The sequence below is a fragment of the Penicillium diatomitis genome (assembly GCF_028827545.1).
Source record: "Penicillium diatomitis strain IBT 30728 chromosome Unknown utg000010l_segment0_segment0, whole genome shotgun sequence".
In the NCBI taxonomy this organism is placed as follows: Eukaryota; Fungi; Ascomycota; class Eurotiomycetes; order Eurotiales; family Aspergillaceae; genus Penicillium; species Penicillium diatomitis.
Genome location: NW_026623182.1, coordinates 1,406,444 through 1,432,586, shown reverse-complemented (window position 1 = coordinate 1,432,586; position 26,143 = coordinate 1,406,444). Strand labels below are relative to the sequence as shown.

Below are 26,143 nucleotides of genomic sequence, written 5' to 3'. Positions count from 1 at the left end.
TGGAAAGCCCCGAGACAGTGAGAGTTGAACTCATGTAACCTCGGCATCGTATATGATGGCACATTAATCGAAATACCCTTCGAAATTGAAGATTCTTCCCCCTAGAACATCGCAGATATCCCTCTCCTCTCCTCTCCTCTCCCCTCCCCTCCTCTCTCAATCACCTTCATAGAACTTCTTTAACAAAACCTCAAAGACCCCTCTTCTCCCTCATCGCCAACCCAAACACCACAACCCCAAACGTAGCCAAGACACTCAGACCCGTCGGCACCGGTTTCGCGGACTTGATCGCGCGAGGAATCGAGCTCCCGCCCAGCACCGTCGAAGCCAACAGGCCGATTACTTCGCCGTAGGGCTGGCCCGCGCGCAAACGCAGGAAGCTTAGTAGGTAGAGAGCGCCGACGGAGAGACCGGCGATGATGGAGGGGAGGGAGCCGGTGCGGGCGTAGCCGATTGCGCCGCCGAGGGAGGTGAGGAGGAGGGAGAGGACGAGAGCTGAGGTTGTGGGGAGGGTATTTGTGGACTGTGGTGGTGGGACGGTTAGCTTTTTTTGGGGGGGGGGGGGGGGGGGGGGGGGGGGATTGGGCTTGTGATGTTGGTTGTGAACGTGAATGTGAATGTGATTGCGATTCAGCGTTGCGAGTGTGGGGGATTGGTGGTGGTGATGGGTTCGACTGGGGGATGGGATGGGCGGAATGAGTGTGCTTTGGAGACGAGGGGATGGTGTTTTCATACCATTGTGACTCGTGAGTGTATTGTATTTGTGATTGCTGGGTATTGTTTTGCAGAGACGGGGAATGTTTGAAGAGGGTAGGAGAGATTTGCGAGAGCTTGGAGAGTGAAGAATGTAGATTTGTTTGAGCGTAACGCGTGCTTCGACCGGGTTGGGGAGTCACCTGTTACGGTGGCTTAATTAGGCTCCAAGTATCCCATTCCCTGGTAACCTGACTAGTACCGGCTGCGTGAAGAGGCCGAGGCTAATTTGGTTATGATTCAAGGACAAGGTCTAGAACTCCAGGTTGCTCTGCCGGGCCATTTATCGACAAAGTCACCACTAGTTACTAGTAGTCAGTGACTCAGTGGTCACTCCTTTGCGGAGATTGAGGTTGAACTTTTGATTTTGCTGGAGAAACAACCCAATCTGCTTGTCAAAGCAAAGAGGAGGCGAGGGCGCAGTTGCACATTTTCAAATTGCCAAAACGTATGCGCATTCGTCAGATGATAGTTAGCTGTCGAGAAGTTCCATCGCTCGGGCTATTCTCGGAAGTTCGGAAAATGCCGAGGCCGAAGTATAGGATCGCAAAAAGGGTCATCTTTGACGTGTGATAAAGACCGAATCTAGACAAGTCACGTCGTTTTGGACAGTCCTCAAATACAAATGATTTGCAGGATGTCTTCGAGCTCGCTCTTCTATATTCACAAAACCTGAGTGACCCCCGAGAGGCACATAATCAAAAGGCAAAAAGCAGTTTATATTATCTCTAATCATTCTTGATGCTGCTAACAATGTAAATGCAAGATATCCTAATCGATCGGTCGTCCAGATCTTGTCTTCATAAGATGCGAAACACGCTTAACGTCAGCTTCTTCACTGCAGAAATCGGATGCGGCGTCAGGTCATGTTGCTCGTAAGTCGCTTCTTCGTATTTTTTTCGGCCAGGGTAGGGGCGGCATCGAAAGAGTATGTATCTCACACAGCTCGCTAAGTCCTCTTTGCTGAAGTAGATCCGTATCCACGTGTTGGCATTTCACGCGATACTGCATCCTCCGGACGCAATTCTGCTGGCACTTCCTCCGTCTGGTGCTGTGGCTGCTCCACTTCCTCCACTTCCGTCTCTTCCACCTTCTGCTCACGATACGGCCCATCTTGCTCCACAATCCAGAAAGCAGGAACGATGCTCAAATATCCGATCGTCCCAAGAAGCCACCACGGAAAGATCACGTAGCCCTGCTTGATGCCCCATGAAAATGAAGCGCCTATCAAGGCCGGGCCGGCGGCACGACCCAAGGCACTGAAACTGGTTCCGACCCCGTTCAATGTGCCGAGCACGGACATGCTCGAGGCAGAGTTGGTGAGTAAGATCGTGCAGCAAGGAATACCGAACACGACTGCGCCGAGCTTGATGAGCATGACAAGTAGAACAAGGGGGACTCTGATATTTCCAGGCGCAAGTGCGGTGAATGGTGCGACGAAAAAGACGGTGGGAAGAATGACCGCGGAAACCTTGAAGCATTTGAGGACTCCGTAGCGTTTGGCGACGGGCGGGAACATTGTGAACTGGATGACCATGCCTATGATGCCGATGATGGTGTAGAATATGCCGATCTGAGGTGCATCTGGACGAGAGAAAGTGGAAAATTGGTTAGACGGGTGACTGTGCTCGAGATTTTTACAATCGTGGCGGTAAATAATGGAGTACGCACTCCCGAAGCCGCAATGCAGGGACGAACTTGGGTAAGAGGATAAGTACTTACCGACACCAAATCCACTGGCAAATTTGAATGGCAGTTGGACATCTGGATTGTCTCGCAGATTCTGGACAGGGTAGTGCAGAAATACCGGGAAGATTGAGTCAAAGGACATGCCAAGTCCGGACATCAAAGTATAAGACAACAGAATAAGACTAGTCTGTGGCGTGAAGATTTGGGACCAGCTCGGTCGAGATTTGGGAGTAGTCTTGTGGTGACCTCGTGTTTTGGTATCTGACAGCAGCGCTGTGCGCTCTTCGTCCGAGTCATTCACCTTCGAACGCCCGCATGAACCAAAAGGCCTTGTCAAGGCCTTGCCTAAGGCGAGGCCGGGGTCATAAGAATCCCGTTTCGCTTGGAGAGTCTCCTCCAGGAAGAGAAACCCCGTGGTGATTCCCACCAGGAAGAAGCATGCCGAGGCAATATTCGGCAGCGCAAATGGATACCGTTTGAAGTAATCAATACCCCCGAACAGCTCTGGGTGCTTCTCGGCCGGACGTGCCAAGGCACCGCCGAATGCAGGGCCAAAGATACTTCCGATCGTCCATACCAAGGGCATCAGACTGAACGCTCGAGGCTGAAGCTCTCGCTGGGGCACGATCTCGGCTACCATGGTGCGCAAGATCCCAACGTTGCCGTTCATTAGGCCGAACAAAGACCGCGAAAGGATCACCATTGCCAGGGTCTGTGACATGCCCAGCATAATAGATATAATCATGGTACAGGTCAACCCAAACAGAATCACGGGTTTCCGGCCGACATGGTCGGATAGAGTGCCCCAAGGCACGGCCATGATCGCCTGACAGATCGATGCGACCGCGGAGGAGATGCCAACCCATCTGGCGACTTCGGTCTTTGGTACACCGACATACTCGATGAGCTCGGGCTGCGAAGAGGGAAGAGGTTGAAGTCAGCGGGGAAGCTAAGCTATGGTCAGAGAGAATCCTCCATTGAGCCGGGATCACAATGAGAGGAGGCACTCAGGTTGAAGGATCCGGGATGTCTGGTGGAAAATGCACCAGGAAGAGCCTGCTGAGAGCCGTCTTCGAAGTAGATCGGTGCGATGAAAGTCCGCCTTCTCATGGAGTTAGTTCAGAACTCACCAGGTATGGCAGAACAGAGGTGAATACGACTGCAATGGAGCCCAATATTCGTTAGCTTTGATTTTGATAGTCCATGTCCGCCACCGCGACTAGCACTCTTGTCTCCATTTGTTCAAAGATTTTGAGGCTTCTTTCTTGATTGAGAATAATGGGCCATGGATAGATGGATCGCCGGATCAGCGAACTTACGTGGTTCAGCGAAGCGACAAATGGCTAAAAAAATAAAGTCAGCCATTGATATGATCCTTTCAAGTGCCATGAGACGCCCCATGTCCGTGTCTCTCTATTCCGGAAGTGAGGAATAATCACATACAAAGGATCAGCAGCTGGCGCACTGGCAGCTGAGGTGCCTTGCTTTTTCTTTGCATATTTCTGATGATTCTCCGCTTCATAGTTTGGTGTCTGGTTTTCCCCCTTCACTCACTCTCTCTGTAGTTCTGGTCTCCCTCTCACCAAGCTCAGCTTGAGGACATAAGAGAGTACAGAATGTGGAGAAAGACCCCCGTCAACCGAAAATGGGGACGTTATTTACAAGAGAGAGAGGGCGCGCGCGAGAGTGAGAGAGAGAGAGAGAGTTCGTGTGACGAGAAATAGATGCACGGGAGAAGCGAAAGGTAGAAATGCAAAAGAAAACAGAGTCTGGGCCGAATGACCCCCCAAGTTGGGATGCTCCGAATCTCCGATTTTTTCACGACTGCACATAATCGGCGATTGTGTCGAGGGTCCGAGCCGCTGCCTGACCGGTGCCGAGTCTTCTCTTGAATAATGCGAATGACATGCTTTCCCTCCTGGCTTGTGAGGTTTGTACCACTACAATTCGAGTGCTATTCTCGTACTATCTGAGTTCTACTACTCTAACGCCAGAGTTGACTCCGTGTCGAGAGACTGGACCATATCATGGTCGGATATCCATGGAAATGCGATCGCGTCGTCGATCGTGTCAATGCTTAATACCACTCACTGGTCGCCAGGCTTTCAGTCGGGAGAGTTTATCATTTGGAGATGATTGTCCATTAGAAATCAAACAGATCTCTTTAGAGTAGGTGTACATAGCAGCCTAAGACCATTACAAGTGAGTCAGAGAAGTCGACCGGCAGACGTCGGTGTCAGGATGTACTGACAGTGACTTAAGTTACCCCCATCTTCAATCTGACATGAATAACGCGAGGGAGAATTACCTACGCTTCGTCCTTGACTCTCAAATATCGATCAAGTGCAATTCAACAATCTGTGGAACTTCCAGTCATGAGGATCCTGATCATGTATCTGTGTACAGTCTGTAGGTTCTCGGGCTTGTCTCCATGGTTCCTATACAAGCGTATCCTGTGGTAAACAGACCCGTCCAAGTTGACTCTCAGCTTACCCCAAAAGCCTCCGGTCGGCAAAACTGGGCGCCTCCACTTCGGCGGAGTCTCCCGCCCTCGTGGGGGCGCCGAGTGGCTCTGTGCGTTTGGTACTTGTTTGGTACACATCAACCGCACCATTGCCGAATGGAGAGGAGTATGTATAGCCATGTATTGTGTAGTACTGGCGTAGCTCAAAGGTCAGATCAACAGTGCTGATGCACGAGAAGTACTGACACGTATGACATACTATGGGTGTGTGTATGGTGTATTTACCAATTACGAGAGTGTACACAAGTAGGTCATACGTATTAGGTCCTGTCAAAGCGATCTCATCCCTACCGATCCCCAGGCGATGCATCTTGATTGATAAAGTAGCATCCAATCCGATAAGCCCCAGACAACAGACTTGGATCAGCTGGGCGATTCAGATGGAGATCCGAGGCATTCTACTACTTACTTGATTGACTGCGGATAATCATCACACCTGCTTGGTATTCTCATCAGTGCATAGTGCATACTGCATCTTGTCACAGAGGGCTTCCTGGAAGCCACCGGCAGCGATCGAAATGATGACTTGCACGGGACACGTACCTACCTACCTTATGCTTGACGGCCTGTACTAATGGAGGAATGCACTGCAGGCAAGTCTTCTCTATTCTTATAGAGCCACTATTGCGACTAGTAGACTACTAGTTAGGCGGTACTTAAGTGGCGACGCTTGAAACTGCTCAGCAGTCAGCAGAGTGAGTCAGCACCACTACACTACCTTTACATATACACTTTCCATGTGGCGCTCCTCAATATTCAATACTCAAGTACACTATAAAACCTAAGCCATCAAGACTGCCGCCACTTTTTGTATACACCTGGGGCGCCTTTGTACATCCCCCACATATGAACGTCACTGTTGCTCTCAACCTTCAATACTTCCCACGCTTGGCTATGACAGCAACTTGGTGGCTGCACCAATCCGTTCTTGGATGATTCGACTCCATTTCTACAAGCACAGACCGTAAGATTCCATGGTCAGTCAAGCAATTCTCTTTCAATAGCAGTCGAGAAAACGGGTGCACTCTTACCTTGGCGTTCTCAATGTCGCCGGCATCAAAGCTCTCCACCAAGCCAGGGTAGGTGGCTCCTGAATAACCGGTCCAAACACCGGGAGCAAAGACCACGTGCTTGAACCAACTGCGTCCGTCCAGACCAGGCTCGTACAAGAAGGCTCGCTCGATGTTCTTATACTTATCGTTGGCGCCACGGATCAGGAAATACAGCCGCACCTTCTTCCACCATTGGTACCAGGGTAATTCTTCTTCCAACTCCGCAGCCAGCTTCGCAGCGTACGCATCAAATGCACTTGCAGCTGCCTGGAAATTGGAGATCTCCCGATCGAGATGCTCAAAGTCGAACTGAACATTCTTGGGCAGCTTCTCTGCCGCAGGCTTGATCTTCCCCAGGTACGCGTCGAGTCCATCGGCATAGTCTCCAGCGCTGAAGGAAATGACTGGTGTTTCCACCAGCTGAGCAGCTGCTAGCGCCCAGAGCTTGGTCGTCGTGAGGTGGTAAGACCAGTTAGGGTCACCATATTTCTCCATCCACGCGAAGCTGTCATAGTTCGAGTGATAGTGGTAGACCGGGTCATTCTTGCCACGATCGTATCCAAAGTTAAGACATGGAATGCCAGCAAAATCTTGAAAAGCCGTAAAGTCACTGCCACTACCCATGGTATGAATTTGTCCATCCCACACATCACGGACTGTTTGTCCAGGGACAGTCTGATTGGGATGCGGCACAAGGCTGGCAACATCGTACAAGACCTGGTTCAACAAAGGCGCAGCAGCAGGACCAAAGTTGGTGCCAGAAGCAGCAACATCGACGTTGAGATACGCGACATTAGCCTTGGAGAGCCACGGCAAATTCTCCTCGACCCACTCTGTCGAACCCAGGAGACCGTACTCTTCGCCATCCCAGCTGGCGAAAACAATGGTGCGCAACGGCTTCCATCCGGCTTTCAGAGCCTCACCGAAGCTACGAATGACCTCGTTCATAGCCGCAGAGCCGCTGTTGGGATCTCCGGCTCCACCGGCGATCCAGGCATCGCGGTGATTTCCAAGAATGATGACTTCGTCCGGAATAGTACCTTTCAGGACTCCAATGACGTTCCACAAGGGCGTGGTGACATACTGCTGCTGGTTGTCAAGGTTGATGACGACATCTTCCGGCGAGGGTCCAATGTTATACTTGACACCCTTGTGACCAAGGGCGCCACCTTGCCAGTACTCATTGAAATCAGAAGCCCGGGGCCCGTGACCATTCAGTGCCTTCAAGAAGGGAATGACTTCACTGTAGGAGATCGGAAGCGACGGAATAGAGGGGATGAAATCGTGAGGATCCTGACGCTCGCAGCCGGGCTTCGATGGATACCCTGGCGTGGTTGGATCACCGGGAGCAATGCCTAATGTATGCGATGTGAGCAACGTTTGAAAGGCCTTCATACGTGCAGATTATCAGTTCGAACCAAGGAGCGTATACATACTCAAAAATTGCGTGCTGCCTCTCTGGATAGCACTCGGGTTGCGAGCTGGACCATTAGGGTAGGCCTCGTAGCCATTCTCCTCGGTGATTTCGCCATCCTCTTGTGGATCATCATAGATCAAAACGCCCACCATGCCCAGTTCCTGAGCCCGCTTGACCTTCAAGCCCCGGAAATTCCGACCATACTTGACAATAGCAATCTTACCTTCCAAGGTCACATTGGCATTCACCAAGTCCTCGAAATCCCAGTACGTGCCGAAGTTGGCGAACACAAATTGAGCAGTGACATTGCCGCTGGCAGAGTAGCCGTGAAAGACAGGCACTCGATCGGGCAGACCAGAAGTAGGATCTTCTTCAAGGACATCTTCTTCCAATGTCGCTTCAAAAGTGATCTGCGTGTCGTGCTTAGACTTTTTCAAAAGAGCTAGCCGATGGCTCAATGGATAGTTTAGATAAATATCATAAGATGCGAGGCTGGTATCTTCAATGCCAAACTCCTTCCACTTCTGCATCGTCCACAGCGCCTGGCTCAGGTTCTTCCCAGCCAAGTGTGGCCCATCAGTATAATACTCGCTCCACTCCCGGGTCTTCGCTGCAGAGGGAGTATTCAGGAGAATCTGCTGAAGCTGATCAAATGGCAAGCCATTGCCCTGAGGCCATGAACTATGGGGGAATGGGTTGGCACCCGGCAAATAGGACCAGATGGAGCCGTGGTCGCGGGGAAGGATAGCGGATGGAATGGAGAAGAGTATGACGACAACCACCAGCAAGGCGCCGAGCATGAATGTGCAGGTTCGGCGCACTGCATGATGTGGATATCGAGGACGCCGCGGTGCGACATGAACCTCGAGTAGAGGTGAAGTCTCTGTGAATGGCATCTCTCCTTTCTCCCGCATTTTGGAGATTTGGGTGATGGAGGAATGAAGGAGAATGGGCAGGCAATTGGGGAACCACTACCGATGACGAGTCTCGTGTCTATCAGCTCTTCTCCGCACTTTATCGCGTTATCGGCTTGGGCTTACTAAATGCCACACGCCCTCGGGCGGCATGGCCCGCGCGGTGACCCCATCCACTTTCCTAATACAAGCTTTCTCCATAACGAGAGTAGCCACTTGATGCCCAAACACACTTCCCAATTTGAATGACCTAGATTTTTTTTGGTGGATATATAGCAAGTTGTAACGGCAGACATGGGAAGTATACAGATACATGGTATCACGGTTATTTTCCTATCCAGACACGGTCGCTAAATCATGAGGCCGAAAAGCCAAAGTAAGGAAGAAACCTCGAGATCAGATAGAGGAGGTCGAGCCAAACGGCGAGGTATAATCCAATGGAATGAAAAAAAAAATAAAGATAAAAAACAAAAGGAAAGATCGCTAGACGTGAGAAAAGTGACGATCTTCGTCAATTGTCATCTTCAAAGGATGCCGCAGGGTCATCGGGTATAGGAATGTCATCATCAGTTGCAGGATTCATCTTCTCGCCGAGTGCAATACTCTCACGTAGAATTTGGCGAGCAGTATCGTCGCTCACACCCATATCCTCTTTGACGAGGCAAACAGCAAGCTCAGGAACTAAGACTGACTGGGCATAGCCAACTACGCCTGCTTGCTTCACGATGCGATCGGACGTGGCCAGTCTGCGGAGTTTCACAGCAAATCGATCGGTGAGCGCTTGCAGCCTGTTCGGAGGTTAGTGAGTTCTGCCGTCACGTCAGAGAAAGGGGTGCGAGTGACTCAGATCATCTTACATCTTGCCGGAGCCCTTTGTCCCGTAATAACCGCACGAGATGGTCTCAAGGCCATCCCCCGAAAGGGTCAGACGGAAATTTTGGGCTTTGCCGGTCTTCAAAGCCTCCTCCAAGATATTTCGGTAATATGATGTACAGTCTGGAACAAGCAACTTTTCGAGCGAAGGGAAGTGCTTTTGAAGTCGCTGGTCGAAACTGTCCCAGCTGATAGTCGGAAGTCCATTTGCTTCCCATTCCTTCTCAACCGTGCCCTGCTGGTGGGAGGCGCAAAATCGCTCTTGCTCCCGGACACGCTGTTTCGGTTGAGCCAAGAACAGCTCAAGCAGTTGAGGATCGACCTCTTTCTTGCACATCGGACAGAGTGCTTGACGTGGCTCATCGGGCTCGGAAGCTACAGAGCTTGGCGGAGAAGTGAGGGATGAAAATCCCGACTCGTCCTCATCCAAGTCAATGGAAAGAGGCTCCTTGAAAGAGGAGGCGGCATGAGAGGAGTAAGGATTGGTGTCGATAGGAACGGTCGTGGATTTTTTGGATGCAGGAGACGATCCTGCTAGCCCGGATGACGGAGACTTGACTTTCTTCGAAGCCAACATACCGCCATTCGAGGAGATACCCGACTGTTTGTCGGTGCGCTTCTGGGCGATTTTGGAGGTCGAGGCTTCCGTTCCTGACGAGCCCGACTCAGGGCTTAGAGATGGCCGCTTGACGTACTTGGGGACTCGAATATTGACGGACCCGTAAGTATTGGGCTTCGCGCGTTTGGATCTCTGAGACGACCATGACGAAAAGATGGGAGATTCGTCATCGCTCTCTTTCCTCGGATTTCTACCCTTCCCTGTGCGCTTTTTCTCCTCGTAGGATTCAAGTGCTGGTCTTTTCTTCGAGCTTTGAAAGTCGGAATCCTGATCGCTAGCTTCTTCCTCGGTGGAAATGGGCTCATCGTCAATTGCAGGCTCCTGAGTGACTCTCAACTGATTCTCTTCATGATGCGATGGGCTGGATTCTGGCGACGCTGCATATTGCGCCGTGGTCTTGATTTTGCGAGTCGCCGGCAAGTCAAATTCAGGTTCCGAGGGCATATCTGCGGAGCTGAGTTCGCTCAATTCCTCCCCATCGCTCGAAAGACTCAGCTCTTGTGTCACTGTTTTGGTTGTTTCGGTTTTCACCACAGGCTCGTTCTCTTTCGGCTTATTATAGGTTGACAGTAGGTGCCGACCAAGATTAACACGTCTTGTCAGTCCAGCAGCCGCTCGATAACTCGAGTCGAGCTTCCTGTGGGGAGCCTGCATTCTCCGACGGTTGCAAAATGACCAGCAGCCGGGGGGCTTTTGAGCGAAGGTGATGCCGTGGTAGGGCGAGCTGTCAAGGGAGCGGACAAGGGTCGGACCGAGTCGATGCGGCGCTGGCGCGTGGATATTTCTGAATAGCACCGAGTCGCCCAAGGTACCGGCCTAGTTCAATAGCTCCACGAGGAACCTCAGCTCTCGGACTGCGGCGAGAGAAGCGGGAGTAAGGATGGTGCTTGTGAGGGGAACACGCGTGACACGCGGTGACAAAGGGTGTGTGCGCCCCGCAGCGCGGACTGCGGAGATGAGACTAGCAGCGGAGGACGTGTGATACGCAAGGAAGAGAACCTGCATGACCGACGAAAGCGAAAGCTCCTACGAGTTAGTGTTACATATGGATTCAGCTATGTACGTCACCTGTAGGATTGTTGGGTTTCGATAATTGATCAATTTGTACAAATTAGAAAGCCAGTCTTTGTATTAGCAAAATGTAAAAAGTATCCCATGCGATTAGTGATTTGAATGCTTTATACAGTAAAGTACACGCTTCTACTCCTCGTGATGCATACAGCCATGCACAGCGTAAAACACTCCTAGAAATCAGATGATAAGCCTTCCAAAATGCAGAGACCACGACCCGTCATCGATTCTTTACTCAAAGGTCATGGAAATTTCGCTCTCTTCATGGTAAGAGTCATGATCATGATCAGCCCAAGCATTCGGTTCCATCGCTATGGCCCCTACAGCAGTGGCGCCAATTCCCGCGGCCACGGTGGCAGAAGTACGCAAGCTCGGGCGGGACGGAGGATCTGCTGAACGCTTCGAAGAGTCGTGAAAAGAGGTGTCAAAGGTCATTTGAGTGGAGTCGTGATCATTGGAGTGGTCGTCATAAGATGTAGTGCGAGCGGAGCGGCTGCCTGTTGGAATCGGCTCCGAGACTGTGCGAGGGAGTGGTGGAGGCATAGAGCCCTTGGGTGAGGGGTCCTTTCCCAGCGATGTCACGCTTTGACTGGGAGAAGCATCCAATGAGCGATTCAAATCTAGTTTCATCGGAGGAAGCGTCGACTCAAGCTGCTTGACCTCGATCGCCTCGGAGGCCAGTTCGGCACGGATAGCTTCGATATCGAACAGTACAGATCCAGGAGCACTGACAGGGTCAGCCGAGTGCTGCTGCCCTGCGGCGCTCCGATTGACATCATATGTTTCCCAAGTCTTTTTCTCGGCCATTTTCCCGCGCTTGAACAGACCAAAACGTTTCTTCTCGGGCTTTTGCTCGGCAGTTCGGCGGGCCTCGTCAATCTCACGAATCAATTCCCGTTGTCTCTCAGCATGATTGTCCGGGTCCGGGTCCTCAATTTCCGCAAATTCATCGTCCAGGACTTCCCACCCAACCCTGCGTAGAATTCGAGGCATGGCCGCGCGGTAATCCATGTGCCCATTGACCGTGTCCGTGAGGTCAACGTTCTCCAAGCCCGGAATCCCCTCAATGGGGGCGAGTCCAGAAACGCGCATAATGCCACCGCTCGTGGCACGGAACAGATAACCCAGAATCCAATCGTTCTTGGAGTATCCGTTCACGAAGCGACCAGAGATCACGCTGCGAGCCTTAAGATATTCATCCTTGCTGGCAACAACTGGAGACCCAAAGAGATATACATTTTGAATCAGGCCGTGTGCGCCTTTGGAGGCGAGCTCCTTCAAACAGGAGAAGATGACACGCGCCCCCAAAGAGAACCCGAGTAAGGTGACAGGGCGATTTCCAAGATTGCGATCTTGCAGAGAGTCCGCCAAAACTAAACCAGCCGCATTGGCACGTGCAAGTGACACATTCCAAGGGTTATCGATGAGATAAGCGAGCTTTGTGAGGACAAGAGGTAATTGGATGGAGGCCATTAGGGCCATCAAGATGGTGCTTCCTAGTACTTGTTGAAGGCCTTGAGTAAGTGCCTAAAGACGGACACACGGGTCAGCCCAATGTCAAATCAGCAGGATTAGGCTCGTCAAAGGCAGAGGGAAAACTAAGAAGTGGTCAATTACCTCTGTGGCAAGGATGTTGATGGTGTCACCCATGCTGCGCAACATCTCGGGTTCCCAAAGCACGGAGTACAGATCGCCCATGATAGGATCAACCGTACTGTAGGGCAAGCGAACATCGTCAACTTTGCCAGTCATCCAGCCAGAGACGGTCACGATCAGGTTGAGCTTTTTGTTATTATGAAGGGGTCGGTATTCGAAGGTTTGAACCGCTCCAGTGCGGCGATCTGAAGCTTTCATGCCGATTGCACTTCCACCGATAGTGGCTCCCGACGCAATGAGGGCAGTGCCGCCAACCCCTCCCAGGAAAGCGCTTGTGCCTGAGAGACCTACAGTGGTCAATCCGGCAGCCAGTCCAGCTCCAATAACAGGAGCTAAGAGTCCAGCCGAGAGACCGATGACGAGACCCCCTCCTACCGTCGCCAGACCCATAATCATGTACTTTGATGTGAGATTGGCCTTGCGACGCTTTTCCATATGGTCAGACTCATCCCAAGTTTCCTTTTCGGCCTGCTCCTGCATCTCCAGCGCATCCGTCACACGCTTCTCGAATCGCGAAATTTGCAGCCAGGTAATGTCCATCACCGCGCCCACTCTCTCTAGCAGTGCGCGGGACCGAGCATCGTAGGCCGCATCCGCGATGAGAAGGAGGAAGAGGTCACAGAGAACAGTCCATCGAAGATCAATGTCGATCTTTTCCGTTGAAGGCAAGTGAGACGGAGTGTGAACTTCGGGAACCGCCTGGTCATCCACATGGGCCTCGTATGCGGGAGGAGAGTCTGGACCAGATAAACCACTGGCAGTTGATTCGCGAGGTCGATGTTCATTCCCTGGCGTGGGTGATGACAGCGACGAACGGGATGTAGTGACGTCTTCTTTGGCCATTGGGTTCTTAACGCGTGCGTTGGACATCAGTGGTCGTATAAGATCTCCCGGTTGTACACCATGTTCGGCGAGTTGCTCAATCATGATCTGTTCTGCCGAGTTGATATCCATGTGCATGTACAAGCGACCCATCATCATTTGACCCCACTTCCTCAGCGCATCTTGAGCTTTCGCAACCACCTTACGTGATCCCTTGGTTGTGGGTAACTTGCTGAATTCCATATTCATCTCGTGAATCACCAGACGAACCACGCCGACGTAGGCAATTTTCTGAGTCTCATTCAGAAAGTCCTTTGTAGCCTGGAGTTGACTCATGGTGTCGCGCAACTCTTCCCCCACGAAGCCCGCAGAGTTACCAGCTGCGTCGCGGAAGAGGTAGCTGGTGTCTTCATCCATGCTGTTCGCAGATTGCGCGTCTTCGTCCAGCTGCACCCGTGTGTATCCTTTTCCTGCACCGCCAAGGCCGCTATACACTGCGTTGTCGTCCTCCTCTGCTCCCTGTGCACCCCGAGCGATGAGTCTCCCATAATCATCGTAATAGTCCATCTCTCCTAAGGCTGGCATCTCCTTCCACTCATCCTCGTCCTCTTCCTCCTCCTCCTGTGCGACCACTGGTTTATGAGACAGGGCGGTTGATTGATGCGACCATTCCGATGGCTGTGCGTTTTTCGCATACGGTGGTGGCGGATCAGCGTCTCGTGTAGGAGGCTGCTTGTCGGCAGCGATGGATTGCGGCTGGTCTTTGATAGGGGAAGAATCCTGGATTGACCCTGCGTCAGGCCTTACTTCGACAGATCTGACCTCAGCCTGCTGGCCGGCCTGGTCATTGTTGCCATTGCGATCTATAACACCCGTATCACTTGCTCCAGTCTGCTCTGATGTGGGGTGGTCGAGGGAACCGGGACTTGTTGAGTCCCTGGCGTCTTCGGGAAGAGTTGCTGGGGTTCGAGGAGTTCTTGGGCGTGACCGAATTGGCAAACCAAAGTCGTCAACTTCTTCGACAGCATTTAATGGCTGCGGTGCTAGACCCTGCGCGGTCGTCTCTTCCTCCACTCTTTCCTGCGACTTTATTGATTTATTCTCCGGCCCGGCTGCTCGAGATGATGTCCGCGTGACCGGGGCTGGGGATGTCGCTGAGGAGGTAGTTGGCGACGAAACGGCCTGAGCATCATTGCCACCGATAGCTTGACCTTTCGAGGGCATGTTCACTGCGGCAATTGTTGCTCCGAATCTGGAATGCTGCACCTCTATGTGAGAGTTGTCCGTTGTCTTCGATGTGGAGTCCGCTGTTCATCGCCCGGCGACCAGGGGAGCTTGTCCATGCAGCATGCAACAACTGATGCGCGCTCAACACAGTCGTCAGCTCTCTGGCGTTCCCCAGATTCCGATGAAAGTGAGCTCAAATGGTGGTCATCGGACTGGGGAAATAGATCCGCACGACTGCAGACTGTCGATTGGGGAAAGAAAGAGATGGTCGGCGACCCGTTGAAAGGGAGTTATGCGGCGGGGGCGGGAGTGACTTTCAACTGCCCGCAAAAGAGTGCGGACTGCCTGGTACTACCTGGTGCTACCGCTGTGAGACTTTTAAGTGTTTCTCCTCGGGTCAAAGGATAATAATCGGAGATCAAGGGGCTCGGTAGAGTTTGGTCATCAACCAAGGGGATAGACCTGTGTTTTATTTCCTGTCATGAAATGTCAAAAAGCACTGCAGCACCGGGTTCTGGCTGTCCACGATACAATAATCGGTCCCTGAAAGCGGAAGATGCGGTCACCAGGAATGTTGAGGTCTCATCTCACTCAAATTCAATCGGCTTACCGTCTGGGCCATGCTGGATTGAATCTGACAGCGAAGCTAAACATACGAGCGATGAGACTGGAGATTTCAATTCCATTCAGAGACTTTGCCTCGGTGTCCGGTGGAGATGTGTCTATCTATCAAATTTTCAATTCATTGTGATCCTCTCACACTCACAGTCATGAATCATGTGAAACCCGCTGGTCATGAGACCACAAACCAGGCATTTTCAGACTCTTCAAAAGCTTCAAGCTGTGCGCAATTTGACCGACCGCGGTCAGAGTGGCATTTCTGAGAATCATCAGGCTGGACAACATTCCAGAGGCAGGACCGTCAATGGTCCGCGAAAAGAGAGAAAGTTTCATCGGTTGAACTGGCTATACCAGCATTGGGTGAAGAGCCTCACTTGTGACTGGTGAAGGTTATTGAAGTCCTCCCTCTCTGATAATGTGCGCATAACCATGATTCGCTTGATCATAGATCGAGTACACCTTTCATGATGACTTTTCTCTCGGTCTTGTAGGATCGGGTGGCTTTCAATCACATCAGTTCGAGGCGAAGCTTCACCTCTCTACGACGGCGCAACAAGAGCACTGAAGAGCCTCAGCCCTGGGATAACATCCCCGGAGCTCGTGGATGGGCGCAACTGGTCTGGCAGTTTATCCGTCATGCGGGCAGTGCTTATCTGAAAAGACGAGAGAAAAAAAAAGTTGTTTGATGGTTGCTTATCTGTGAGTCTGAAACTGTTTGTCTGGAAGGTTGAGCTGCGGCTGATATACATCAACCTTAAAGTTCGACTTGCATTCATTCATGATCCTGAGCACTGGACTGGTAAAACCAGCCGACCGCTTGCTCCCTTTCATCCAGCGCCACTGCGATCATCGCACCAGCCCTGAGCGAGTGAATGATAGGAACTCGTTTGATTTGAACCCTTCTGTGTGCGTGTGTCTTCAAGGCCAAGGCCTCATACGGTCATACCCAGGTTGACACAGCCGATCTTCGTACTTCCCGCCATGGCGTCATGCGGGGTGGACTTCAGAGGCGCTCGGCCGAGGATGGAGTCACTTGACATGCATATGTCTCTACCAAATGTAGTGATGTCGCGCTGCAACCTGCCGCGAGGTATGAGGCTCCAAGAACAAGGTGGGCGGGGGTCGGATTCGTCCAGAGTTGCTCCGATAGGCCATCATGGGGCTCTGACTTCACGTTCATTAAATACTGATGTGGCGACTAAGACGCTCCCGCAAAACACTGCTCTCTCCTCACTTCGTCTATCTCTCACCCCTGGTTGCGCTTTCGATTTCAGGAACCGGTCTCTCACTAGTCAGTAAGATTCTTTGTCAACCAGATCAAGGTTCGGAGGATTTACTGAGGTGCGCTTGGAAATGTCTCATGGTGAGTCAAAACACTCTCTCATGCTTGGCTGAGCTCGCCGGCAAGCAGCCGACGACTTGGTAGAACTCAAATAACCTTATTGGGTAGGTCCGGAGGCCTCTCTGATCCGAGTAGCGGGCGCTGGATTTCGACTTTCCTTGCTTCTCAATGCAGCTGCTTGTCAGTTGGCGCAATCGAGGATCGAAATCCACAGTATCGCAAAGGGCATATCTTTGTTCGCTTTAACCATCAAGCAGCATGGACAGCTCCTGGAAGGAATCGATCTCGACCACACCGCGGACGCAATGGCAAAAGCGCAGGAAATTGCCAACCAGGGACAGCGAGTGTTTTTGGAGATTGAGCACATGCTGGACAAACTGCAAGGCACAGACACCAATGAGGACTTGAGACAGATTCCAGTGCAAGAAAGGTTGAAGTGGTGCTTTCGGAAACAACATGTCACTTACCTGCTTGCCCATTTGGAATCTCTCAAATTGAGCCTGATTGTGATGAGCCGCGTCCTGCAACTAGGGGCGACATTACAGTCAACGAGAAATGCGATGAGTCGGATACCTATGCCATCTGCAGCAAACGATGTCATCTCCCAGGAGAAAGCTGAGACGCAGAATATGATCATTGTCCGATACTGGTCCCTGAAACGCCTCGATCGACTGTGGGATCTTGTGGCTCAAGAGGCCATTGACGCTGCAAACGATCCCATTAATCGAAAGATCATGGCAAATTATGCCTCCGATGCGTCCTTGACCATGGGACCATTACTTTCGGCAGCTCAAGGTTCAAATCCGAACAAGCTGACACCAGTGACATTCGGCGACAGTGACAAAAGCCTGGCGAATTTGGAGCGATCGCCCAAAGACATGGTTCAGCTCTCAGAGTGCGCCATGAATCAGTTGTTGGTCGACTGGGTTCCCAACTTACACCCAGGCTTCATGGATCAGGTCAAAGAAGCGTCGTCAAATCATTCCAGACACAGTTCATCGCGCGCCTACATCTCGTCCGATGGCGAAGACGAAGATTCAGACGGTTCAGGCTGGGATGGTCATCACTATCAGGGTTACTACTTGGAGGGCACCACACACGACTGGCGGAAGCCGCATTCACAAGAAGCCCGAGAACGAGCGGCCAAACTACGTCGACAGTACGCTGATTATCAGGCCCACGTTGAAAGTGATCCGGAGGATCATCAATCCTATCGTCGAAAAGGTCTCTCTGAGGAACCTCGGAGCATCGGTTACAGCGACGATGATGAGCAAAGAGCCTCTCGGAAGCAGCCTTCCAAGAGGAAAACCACTATCCAGGATCCGAGTACAGCCTCCAAGTACCCCCCAAGCACCGCATCTGATCGTGGGCCCCCATCATGGAGCGGGGGCTATCCACCGGCTCAGCCACCGGCTCAATCGACGCCTCGCACGCCGGTTCCTCCTCAAAACCTGTCCAGACCGCCCACTCAATCATCTCGCTATTTTCCACCGCCGGACTTTAGCAGAGCTACACCGCGAGCTATACCAACAGTCCAGCCCAATTCATCTGTGGGCAACATGCGCATGCCTTCACCGAGACCTACCCCGCCGAGTCCATACGATACCCCTTGGACAGCGAACCAGCAGAACTTCAATCCCAATCTATTACAACCACGCGCTCACCCTACCACACTGTCCACCTCGTCACCAGAACCCACTGTTCGATTCCGATCTTCGCCGCCTCGCTCCGCGCCACGGTCGCATCGCAAATCATCCAAAGAGGAGGCAAGGGAGCGACACAAGGAAATCACTCGTAGCGCGACTCGAGGGTTGGTTGGCATAGGCGCAATTGCAGGGTTTATGGATGCCCTAGAAGCGTTTTCATTATTATGAGTCTTTCATGAATTTGAGCAGTCGGCCTTGAAAGACCGACTCCCTGAGCTGTCTCGTCATGGATCATCCTTGGCTTGTGCTATGATGGACTTTTGATGTCTCTTTTAATAATTTGACTTTTCACCGCAATTGATTCTCCACTGAATTAGAAGTTGCGATCCAAGACATCCATCCCCATGCATCATCGTTCCCGTCGAAAGAAGTCTTCCCAAGGCCTACTTAAGATATAGTATCACCTTCCAAGGTCGTGCGCGAGATTTCGCCATCCTGGTACAGCTATCCTAGGTAATCGCGGCGTGGATACCCTTGCTCCTCAGAGCTAAGCTTCCGGATATACTACAAGTTCTGCACTGCAACGGTCTAACGATCAACAAGCACCTGGATCCACCGCAAAATGCACCTTGAGTACATAGTGCATAACTACCTCGTACCTACTAAGCCTTCTCCTTCCTCACATAGGTAACAAATCAACTGCGCCTGATAAAATACTCGGCCTGTTTTCCGGTGACTTTGTCCTCGCTAATCTTAATATCTCCGATAAAAATTTCTTCAATGAGCTAGGTAGTATTCTGACTTGTCAGATAGGACCTTGATCCCGTTCCTCGTAGGTCCATGTCAGTACATCTTCGGCAGCGCCAGCCAAAACACCTACACGAATCAAGCCGGAGCTTGCGAGGTGATGCTATACGAGCGGCATGAACCCGCTGCAATCTTCTGCTCGCAGCATATGTGAACCCGACCTACCTCAGGTACATATGAGTCCAGTCCGTAATTACCCCGGGCGAGGTCTACTTTGATCCAGTTCGTTCCGTGCGCTAGCTGTCGCTGTAGATTATTTGGCCTTTCATTTTCATGGGAAATGATCAATTCTCAATTCCTCAGCCAATTTTCGTATTGTCGAGTCCACGGTAGGGCAAGTTAAATCTCAGCCACACTGCGGGTTGAACACGAGCATGCATCCATGACATGTACACTACTACAACAACAACCACTCCCGCCACGACGACGGTCAAACATCGAATAACCGCACGGTTGAGAACTTGACACAACCCTGCACGAGGCAACGGAAACTCAAATCAGGACAAAGTCTCACGCTTAGGTTGTGAGACCGAAAGCCAAAGCGACTAGAGGGCCCGTGGCCTGGCGCCCTTTTGTAGTCGGGCGCATGCATTCCTCTTCTGAATTAAATTTTTGGTAAGACGGAGGAAATCCCGTCTGCAGGCCAGCCCTGAAGTTGCAGATACTCTGTACTACATAGTAAGTTACATACTACATACTACATAGTATGTAAATATGTGCTATGTACTGTGTAGTACACACTGATCTAATGATCTCGCGGTCGGGTCTTATTCAATATCTTTGCTTAAGCAGCGATGCTCTTGGGGTTGTCTGGCATTGCTGTGGGGGATGTCTACCTCTGTTGCTTTTGATTCCCTTGATCACAGGTACTTGTTCATGCATCCTTGAGATCTTACTCTGTAAATTTGTCTACTTCCGCGTACTCCGTCCCTCCGAGCACGTTGTTGGACTCAACTCCGTCCAGAACCTCACAATCCAATCGATTGTCCAATGCCGTAAAGTATTTTAATGCACCGTCAAGACATTTTTATACCTGCACAAAATGGGCAAGACGAATCCCCATTGGCAGAGGGTCTTTGCTTTTTTTTCCCAGATCCACCGCCGGCTGATTGAATATCCCCATCATTCAATATTGATCAGGTCCATTTTAGCCGGACGGAAAGGTTATTTCTTCTTCCGTCCGTGACTAACCACCCAACTGCCCAGGACGGGCCACCGCAGCTCAAAGTGCAGTTGCGAGGACCAAGGGACAAACTACTCAGTCGGACTCGACGATCGTCCCGGTGCCCGCCTACCAAAGCATGAATTTCTCAACGAGGCGGAATTTCCAAGTGGACCGATCTTCCGGCGGATATTTGTCGATGACCAGCAGCACCACTTGGACTAGCAAAGTTGCAGATCTTCATGTCCGAATTACCTAGTACCACTACCTAGTACCTACTGTATGGACGGGCTATACGTCGGAACTCGGAAGTAGATGCTGAATGATGTTGCCTTTGACTGGACGTGATCTGAGCGTTTCTTGTCAGAAGTCGACTCCACACCCTCTGTGATAACTCTCTGCTTGAATCAGGCTCGGGTTCTATTCGACTCCCGTCTGACGGTCTTCAAAGCTTGGAACCTCCCTGGGCGAACGAGTGTTTTTTTCTCAATTTTAATTTTTTTTAGTTTACCACCGTCTAAAATACTTTGGTGTATTTACAAGCGCTTGCGGTGCTCCGATACGCGTTGACTCTTCCTTCAATCAGACTTTATGGGCTTCCTCGGTCAATGTCCGTCTATCATGGTGCAGGCCAATGTTTGATCGTCGGACTGTCACAGTGGATCCGATCCATTTCCTCATGAATCATGTCCTTTTTGGTAAGATTGCTTTTCTGCTTTTTCTTCCACGTTTTCTTCTTCACTTTCTCCGTCACCCTCATTATATCCCTCTAATTCCGAACCTGTGCAAATCGTCTTATTGAGACTCTGGCTGAAGGCTGCACAACAGAGAGATCTTGAATTGAATCGCCCTTTCGCCTTCACTCATTTCATTGATTTCTTCGAAAGTCTGGAGACCTCAAAGTGAGACTGTTTCCATGAACTGCGTGCTGACCACGGATTGAAACCTGCATTCAATTGGAATATCAAAACTCCGGCAACGGAGGCATGCCGAAGATGCTCCCATCTGGGAGCCATCCATCCAATTCCATGCCGGTGTTGTGCATCGGGCCTCCAACAGGATGGTGCATTCGTTGCGGCTCGTACCCGACTTGAGGGGACACTGTTCCGCTATGTGCAGGAGGAGCTGGGTGGTAGCCCGGAGGAAGTGCTGTATAGAACTGGCCCTGACCAGGCCCGCTTTGGCCGTGTCCCTGTCCTCCGTCCATCGGCCACATTCCCGTGCCGCTATGGACTGCCATATATTCCTCGCGTATCTGCTCCGTGCCAGGCGGCCCCATGAGCGGCATACCGTGCATCAGCCCATAAGACTCCGGACCCGATGGCGTGATCGAATGACCGAGGTGCATGGGTGCCTCTTGTGATCCTGGCAGTTGACCTGCCAGACTCGTTGTTCTATTACTCGCTGGCGGACCTTGTGACGCAGTCGCAGATTCGGTCTCGTGGAACGCACCCCCAGCGTATCGCTTCTCCAGCCGTTCGAACCAGTCACGACCTCTGACCGCGATCACTTGATACCATCGACTGGGTATCTTATATTTTCCACCCCTGCTCGCCTCGCCCAATTTATGTGTGATTGCGTCAAGATAATAGCCCACGTTTACCGACTCTGAAGTGACCACCTCGCCGAGAGCGCCTGTCCGTACCGAGAAATGGATTTTGAGCAATGCTGTCATTGCCGTTCCAAACCGAGTATATGTGAGGTTGGGCATCCTGCGCATTGTTTCCACGCTGCAGGTTAGGATGGCGTCAAGCAATTCCTGGGCAGCAACCATCCACTTCACGGTTATGTCTATCCGGATCGCACTCAGTTGCGATCCCGGTGACCGATCGCCATCACTTCTGTCGAGAGGAGGAAGCACAAAATATCGGTTCTTGATCGACTCCGGATCCCGGTAGCCTTCTCCCACACCAAGTTCATACATGGCTACCACGGCAGACCGATACTCGAGGATCATGGGAACTGCTCGTGGAAATTTTGTTGTCAGACAGTCTGGTCGCACAGTGCTTGGGCATCTCTCGTTCCGTTACGGCCGGCGGGGAAGAATGTCAAAATTCTCACCTGTGAGCATGTCATCAGGGGTGCTCTTTCTCCATCCCTCCATTCGTTTGTCGAACCATCGCAGGACGGCTTGAACCCGGGATTCTGTCAGCGGCGAGGATGCACTCGTGTCGTCTAAACCGAATGAAGACATGGCCTCATCGGTGATCCGTTGCAACTCAAACCATACAGCTAGATGTTGGTCTGCCCAATGCGGCGAACGCCCTAGTTGTTGAACACACTCGCTCATCCAGTCGTTGAATTGAAGGAGATTGGGTCGGCGAGTTTTCATTGCCACCCTGAAATCACACGGGGGGTCAGTCAAGATGATACAGTACAAGGAGATAGCTTCCGCCTTTTGAGGAACTCACGTCGAGCTTAGATGGTAACAGCCCAGCACCGCCCGAGCCTGTTCGGCCATGAGCTCGTCGTGTGGATCGTTTCGACTTTGCCGATCCGACCGCTTCTTCGAGACACGCCTTTTCGTGGCCAATCCAATCTCCAAAGCCATCGTGGAAGCAATATGCGTATATTGATAATACTGCAATTTCAGAGGCGACGCAGGCGGGAAGTAGAAGATAATCATGATGAGCAGCGATTGCACCAGTTCCAGTGATTTTTCGCCGTCGATGAAAAACCGCTCCGCATACAATCGAACCATCTCACGATTCAGGACCCCGGCCAACCCCGCGTCTACAGAGATTGCGGCCGCCGATATCACCGAGAGAAATAGCACAGGCTTGTTCTGTCGCAATTGCGCTGCTGTGGTGTCTTGCGGCAAAACCACCAATGGAAAGAAGGATGCCAGCTCGTGAATGAAAAAGGCCACTAGTTGCTCCGCGTCATCCGGTGAAATCACTCCACGGTCGACCACGTCGTTCGATGGCGCCTGCTGGTTCTCCACTGGGTGATTCAGATGCAAGCCTGACAAGGATGGGGTGGTTGAAAGTCCACGAGGGTTGACCAGTGCGTTTGTCGCATTTCCCAAGTCGGGCGAAAAGTCCATGTACTTGCCTGAGCCCGTGGCGCTCGCTGGGGCTTCGGGCATTGAACTCAGATCGTGAACATCCATTTCACCCGACTCGTCCAGCGAGCCCTCGCTGCCGTCGGGCGACTCCGGCTCACTCTCTTCACGAATCCGATCCTTGAGCAGCGAACGCATCATGCGCATCTCTTTCTCCAGTTGAGCCACTCTCGAATCGGTTCTCTTGCGCGGCCGCCGCCGTTGCGGTGCAACGAAGACACATGCCTTTTTGCTCTTTGCACATCGTTGGCATTGATTTGGCGTGGAGGGGTTTGGCAAACATCGCACTTTGAGGCTGCGGCATGATTCACAGGAGCGATTGAGTTGCTGCGGTGGCAGAGGCTGCGTCGAACTCGCTTCGCCTTGGGGTGTGCTGGGGGTCTCTGACATATTTGGGTCTTTCCTTGCCCTGCTGCGGTTTCTCCAATCAACAAAAACTTTCTTTTCTCCTTGACCGCGTCCGAACGACAGGAGGACCCGAGGTCACTGACTGTGGTGGGCGTGGGCGTGGATGTGGGTGTGTGCGAGTATACCTGTAAGTAGCCGCGTCAAATCGATAAGGATCGACCGGTTCACCAGAATTCAAACACAAGAGACTAGTTGCGCCGTTGACAATGATCGTGTGGCTACGGAATCTTGATTCCGTAACGACCAATCGAGGTGGTCAACGCTGACAGGGAGTGGACACAAAAGTCTGCACAGGTGATCGAGAAGCACCTTGCATCAAGGGTTCGAAAAGGTACCGGTTGTTCTGCACCTGGTCCAGTTGGACTCGTCTAATGAAGAAAGGCAACTGTGACTGGGTTGCTGTGCATGGAAAGTGAACATGGGGGCCGTTTTCGACAATCCACGAATGTATCGTATCTCTCATCTCACACACAGAGATTAGAGACTAACAGATACACACACTCTCTCTGTCTATTTCTCTCTCTCTCTCTCTCTCTCTCTCTCTCTCTCTTTTTTGCTCGGTCACCTTGAGGAACTATCGGGCACAACCTCAGCGTCGATCGACGGGCAATCTTCACAAGCGATCATGGACCCATTGCAACTGTGCCACTGGCTCGCAGATCTCGAACTGATTTTGAGTCCACCGGCCCCAGGCTCACACGGATTTGCCCGACGAATGTGGTTACTGGCTCGCGAGAGAGCGGGGCCGCCAAACACCTCGAGGGACAGGCTACTGGAGACTGGAGATGGCGCGTCTAAGAATAACAAATGACATTCGAAACGACCGATCCGTCCAGTGATGGGTGGCCTTTGTTGGCAACTTTGCGAATCAATCAGTTCGATCGTCTCTGGTCTCTGGTCTCTGGTCTCTGGACGGATGGGAGCCACAAGTGGGGATGTGGGAATCCAGAGCTGGTGAGTAGAGAATTGAGAGGTCAGAGTCGTGAGTCGTGAGATGATGAGTTGGTAAGTGGGGGGGTGGAGAGTGAAGGCGAAGAGGGCCAGACTGGCAGACACGGTGGGCTTTTTTGGGGGGGAGTTCGGGTCGCATGTGCTCATGTGCGGGTGTGGGCCTCCGTGGTGGAGAGCAAAAGCGCAGAACCGCACTAACAGACGCAACCCGAATGGACCCCCAAAGGGAGCGTTGCTTCAGGGCCAAAGCTTAAACCGAAAAGGAGAACAGGCGGAGATTTACACCCAAACCGAAATCCCAAATCAGAACAATCCCAACCGGGAGAAAGGAGCCACGCCAAAAAAAAGAGGCAGTTGGAAAGACCAAGGTCGAGAAGAATATTAATGTCAAGAATAATGCTATTGTCTAGGGTGTTGGAATTACCGCTGTCTCGATTCGTTCCTGTGCTCCGATGAGGCAGATTCGGAAAATTTGGAAGCAATAAATAATGTTCGACTCCCGATCATATCGTGGACGAGCGCTGGGTTTGGTACAACAGTAACACCAAGGATATCATCGGCATACGACGAGATTTCCCTCGTGTGGAAGGACATGCGTATCTTATGGAAAATTGCATGATTGCTAGGCAGGTAAGGTTGTTCTCGAAAGCACGAGCTCGAGAACATCACGGCAGGATGCACCGATGCACAGTTGCACACAGGTCGTTATCCCAGCCCCTACCAGTACCGGTAATGCGCCCTACTAGTGGAAGAGTAGTAGCTCTGTTAACTTGGTAAAGGTTCCTCAGGCTCATACTACTTTTGGAATCGCCGCCCTACCTAAGGATTGAGGCTCCACGGTCCTCCGGTCTCTGGAAAAGACATTTTCCATGAGTTTCATGTCCGTCAAGACTGGCGCAAAGGTAAGCCACCTCAGATGTTGACTGGATCCCATCTATCCACTTTGAACAAACGATTCCCGTAGTCTTGGCCCAGGCAGCGGGTGGTCTCGGTTTGAAAGACACGCAGACGTGCAGTTTCATCACATCAGGAGCACCTCGATGTCCGTAAAGACGAGACGCTCACATGGCCAAGTTCTCGTGTGTCTTTCAGTGATATCCAGAGGCGAATCGACTCGACACGAGACAGCTTGACGCACGTCATCCTCTTCGGGATGTGATCGGCCGAAGTGAGGACTCTGATGGAACAAGTCTCGCCGTGGGATTGTAAAGGTCGTTTCATCAACATGTCACTTCTCACTTGGTTGGTTTCCATTGTATCCTCCCCCACTTTCTCGTCTCTTATTTCTTTTGTCGTCTCCCTTCCCTTTGCTTGCAGCTTCCAGGTCCTGCGTCGATGAGTGATATTAATCCGGCGGCTCTGATCCACTTTGATTGTTCGGCCTGTCAAATGCCAACACATGGGACTCGCAAAGGTGGGAGAGGTGGATTCCACTTCCATTGGTCATTGGCCTCCGTGGAGTGCGCAGATGGATATTGTCCTGGATGCGTCGCTCATGGGCGGAGTGAACCGTTGACGGAATCCG

General features: G+C 51.7%; 8 protein-coding genes across 8 annotated transcripts; 1 reads left to right on the top strand and 7 right to left on the bottom strand.

The window, feature by feature from the left end:
* Positions 1 to 190: 190 nt before the first annotated feature.
* On the bottom strand, positions 191 to 738 carry N7539_007508 (TMEM14 family protein; the record flags this gene model as incomplete). The annotated part of the gene is made up of 2 exons (XM_056937109.1): positions 191 to 523; positions 736 to 738. The coding sequence occupies 2 exons, from the start codon at positions 736 to 738 to the stop codon at positions 191 to 193; spliced, it is 336 nt and encodes a 111-aa protein (XP_056787908.1).
* Positions 739 to 1,702: 964 nt separating this feature from the next.
* Positions 1,703 to 4,623, bottom strand: N7539_007507 (glutamate carboxypeptidase; the record flags this gene model as incomplete). Its single annotated transcript, XM_056937108.1, has 3 exons — positions 1,703 to 3,355; positions 3,762 to 3,785; positions 4,534 to 4,623. 3 exons carry the CDS (start codon positions 4,621 to 4,623, stop codon positions 1,703 to 1,705), a joined length of 1,767 nt encoding a protein of 588 aa, XP_056787907.1.
* Positions 4,624 to 5,858: 1,235 nt separating this feature from the next.
* On the bottom strand, positions 5,859 to 8,349 carry N7539_007506 (M28 family metallopeptidase; the record flags this gene model as incomplete). Its single annotated transcript, XM_056937107.1, has 3 exons — positions 5,859 to 5,915; positions 5,998 to 7,373; positions 7,455 to 8,349. 3 exons carry the CDS (start codon positions 8,347 to 8,349, stop codon positions 5,859 to 5,861), a joined length of 2,328 nt encoding a protein of 775 aa, XP_056787906.1.
* Positions 8,350 to 9,202: 853 nt separating this feature from the next.
* Positions 9,203 to 10,495, bottom strand: N7539_007505 (RTC4 family protein; the record flags this gene model as incomplete). Its single annotated transcript, XM_056937106.1, has 1 exon — positions 9,203 to 10,495. The coding sequence occupies one exon, from the start codon at positions 10,493 to 10,495 to the stop codon at positions 9,203 to 9,205; it is 1,293 nt and encodes a 430-aa protein (XP_056787905.1).
* Positions 10,496 to 11,143: 648 nt separating this feature from the next.
* Positions 11,144 to 12,385, bottom strand: N7539_007504 (uncharacterized protein; the record flags this gene model as incomplete). Its single annotated transcript, XM_056937105.1, has 1 exon — positions 11,144 to 12,385. One exon carries the CDS (start codon positions 12,383 to 12,385, stop codon positions 11,144 to 11,146), a length of 1,242 nt encoding a protein of 413 aa, XP_056787904.1.
* Positions 12,386 to 12,469: 84 nt separating this feature from the next.
* On the bottom strand, positions 12,470 to 14,614 carry N7539_007503 (uncharacterized protein; the record flags this gene model as incomplete). Its single annotated transcript, XM_056937104.1, has 1 exon — positions 12,470 to 14,614. The coding sequence occupies one exon, from the start codon at positions 14,612 to 14,614 to the stop codon at positions 12,470 to 12,472; it is 2,145 nt and encodes a 714-aa protein (XP_056787903.1).
* A 1,689-nt stretch (positions 14,615 to 16,303) lies between these two features.
* N7539_007502 (uncharacterized protein) lies at positions 16,304 to 18,454 on the top strand (the record flags this gene model as incomplete). Its single annotated transcript, XM_056937103.1, has 2 exons — positions 16,304 to 16,328; positions 16,689 to 18,454. The coding sequence occupies 2 exons, from the start codon at positions 16,304 to 16,306 to the stop codon at positions 18,452 to 18,454; spliced, it is 1,791 nt and encodes a 596-aa protein (XP_056787902.1).
* A 2,705-nt stretch (positions 18,455 to 21,159) lies between these two features.
* N7539_007501 (uncharacterized protein) lies at positions 21,160 to 23,649 on the bottom strand (the record flags this gene model as incomplete). The annotated part of the gene is made up of 3 exons (XM_056937102.1): positions 21,160 to 22,157; positions 22,257 to 22,534; positions 22,607 to 23,649. 3 exons carry the CDS (start codon positions 23,647 to 23,649, stop codon positions 21,160 to 21,162), a joined length of 2,319 nt encoding a protein of 772 aa, XP_056787901.1.
* Between the last annotated feature and the right edge of the window lie 2,494 nt (positions 23,650 to 26,143).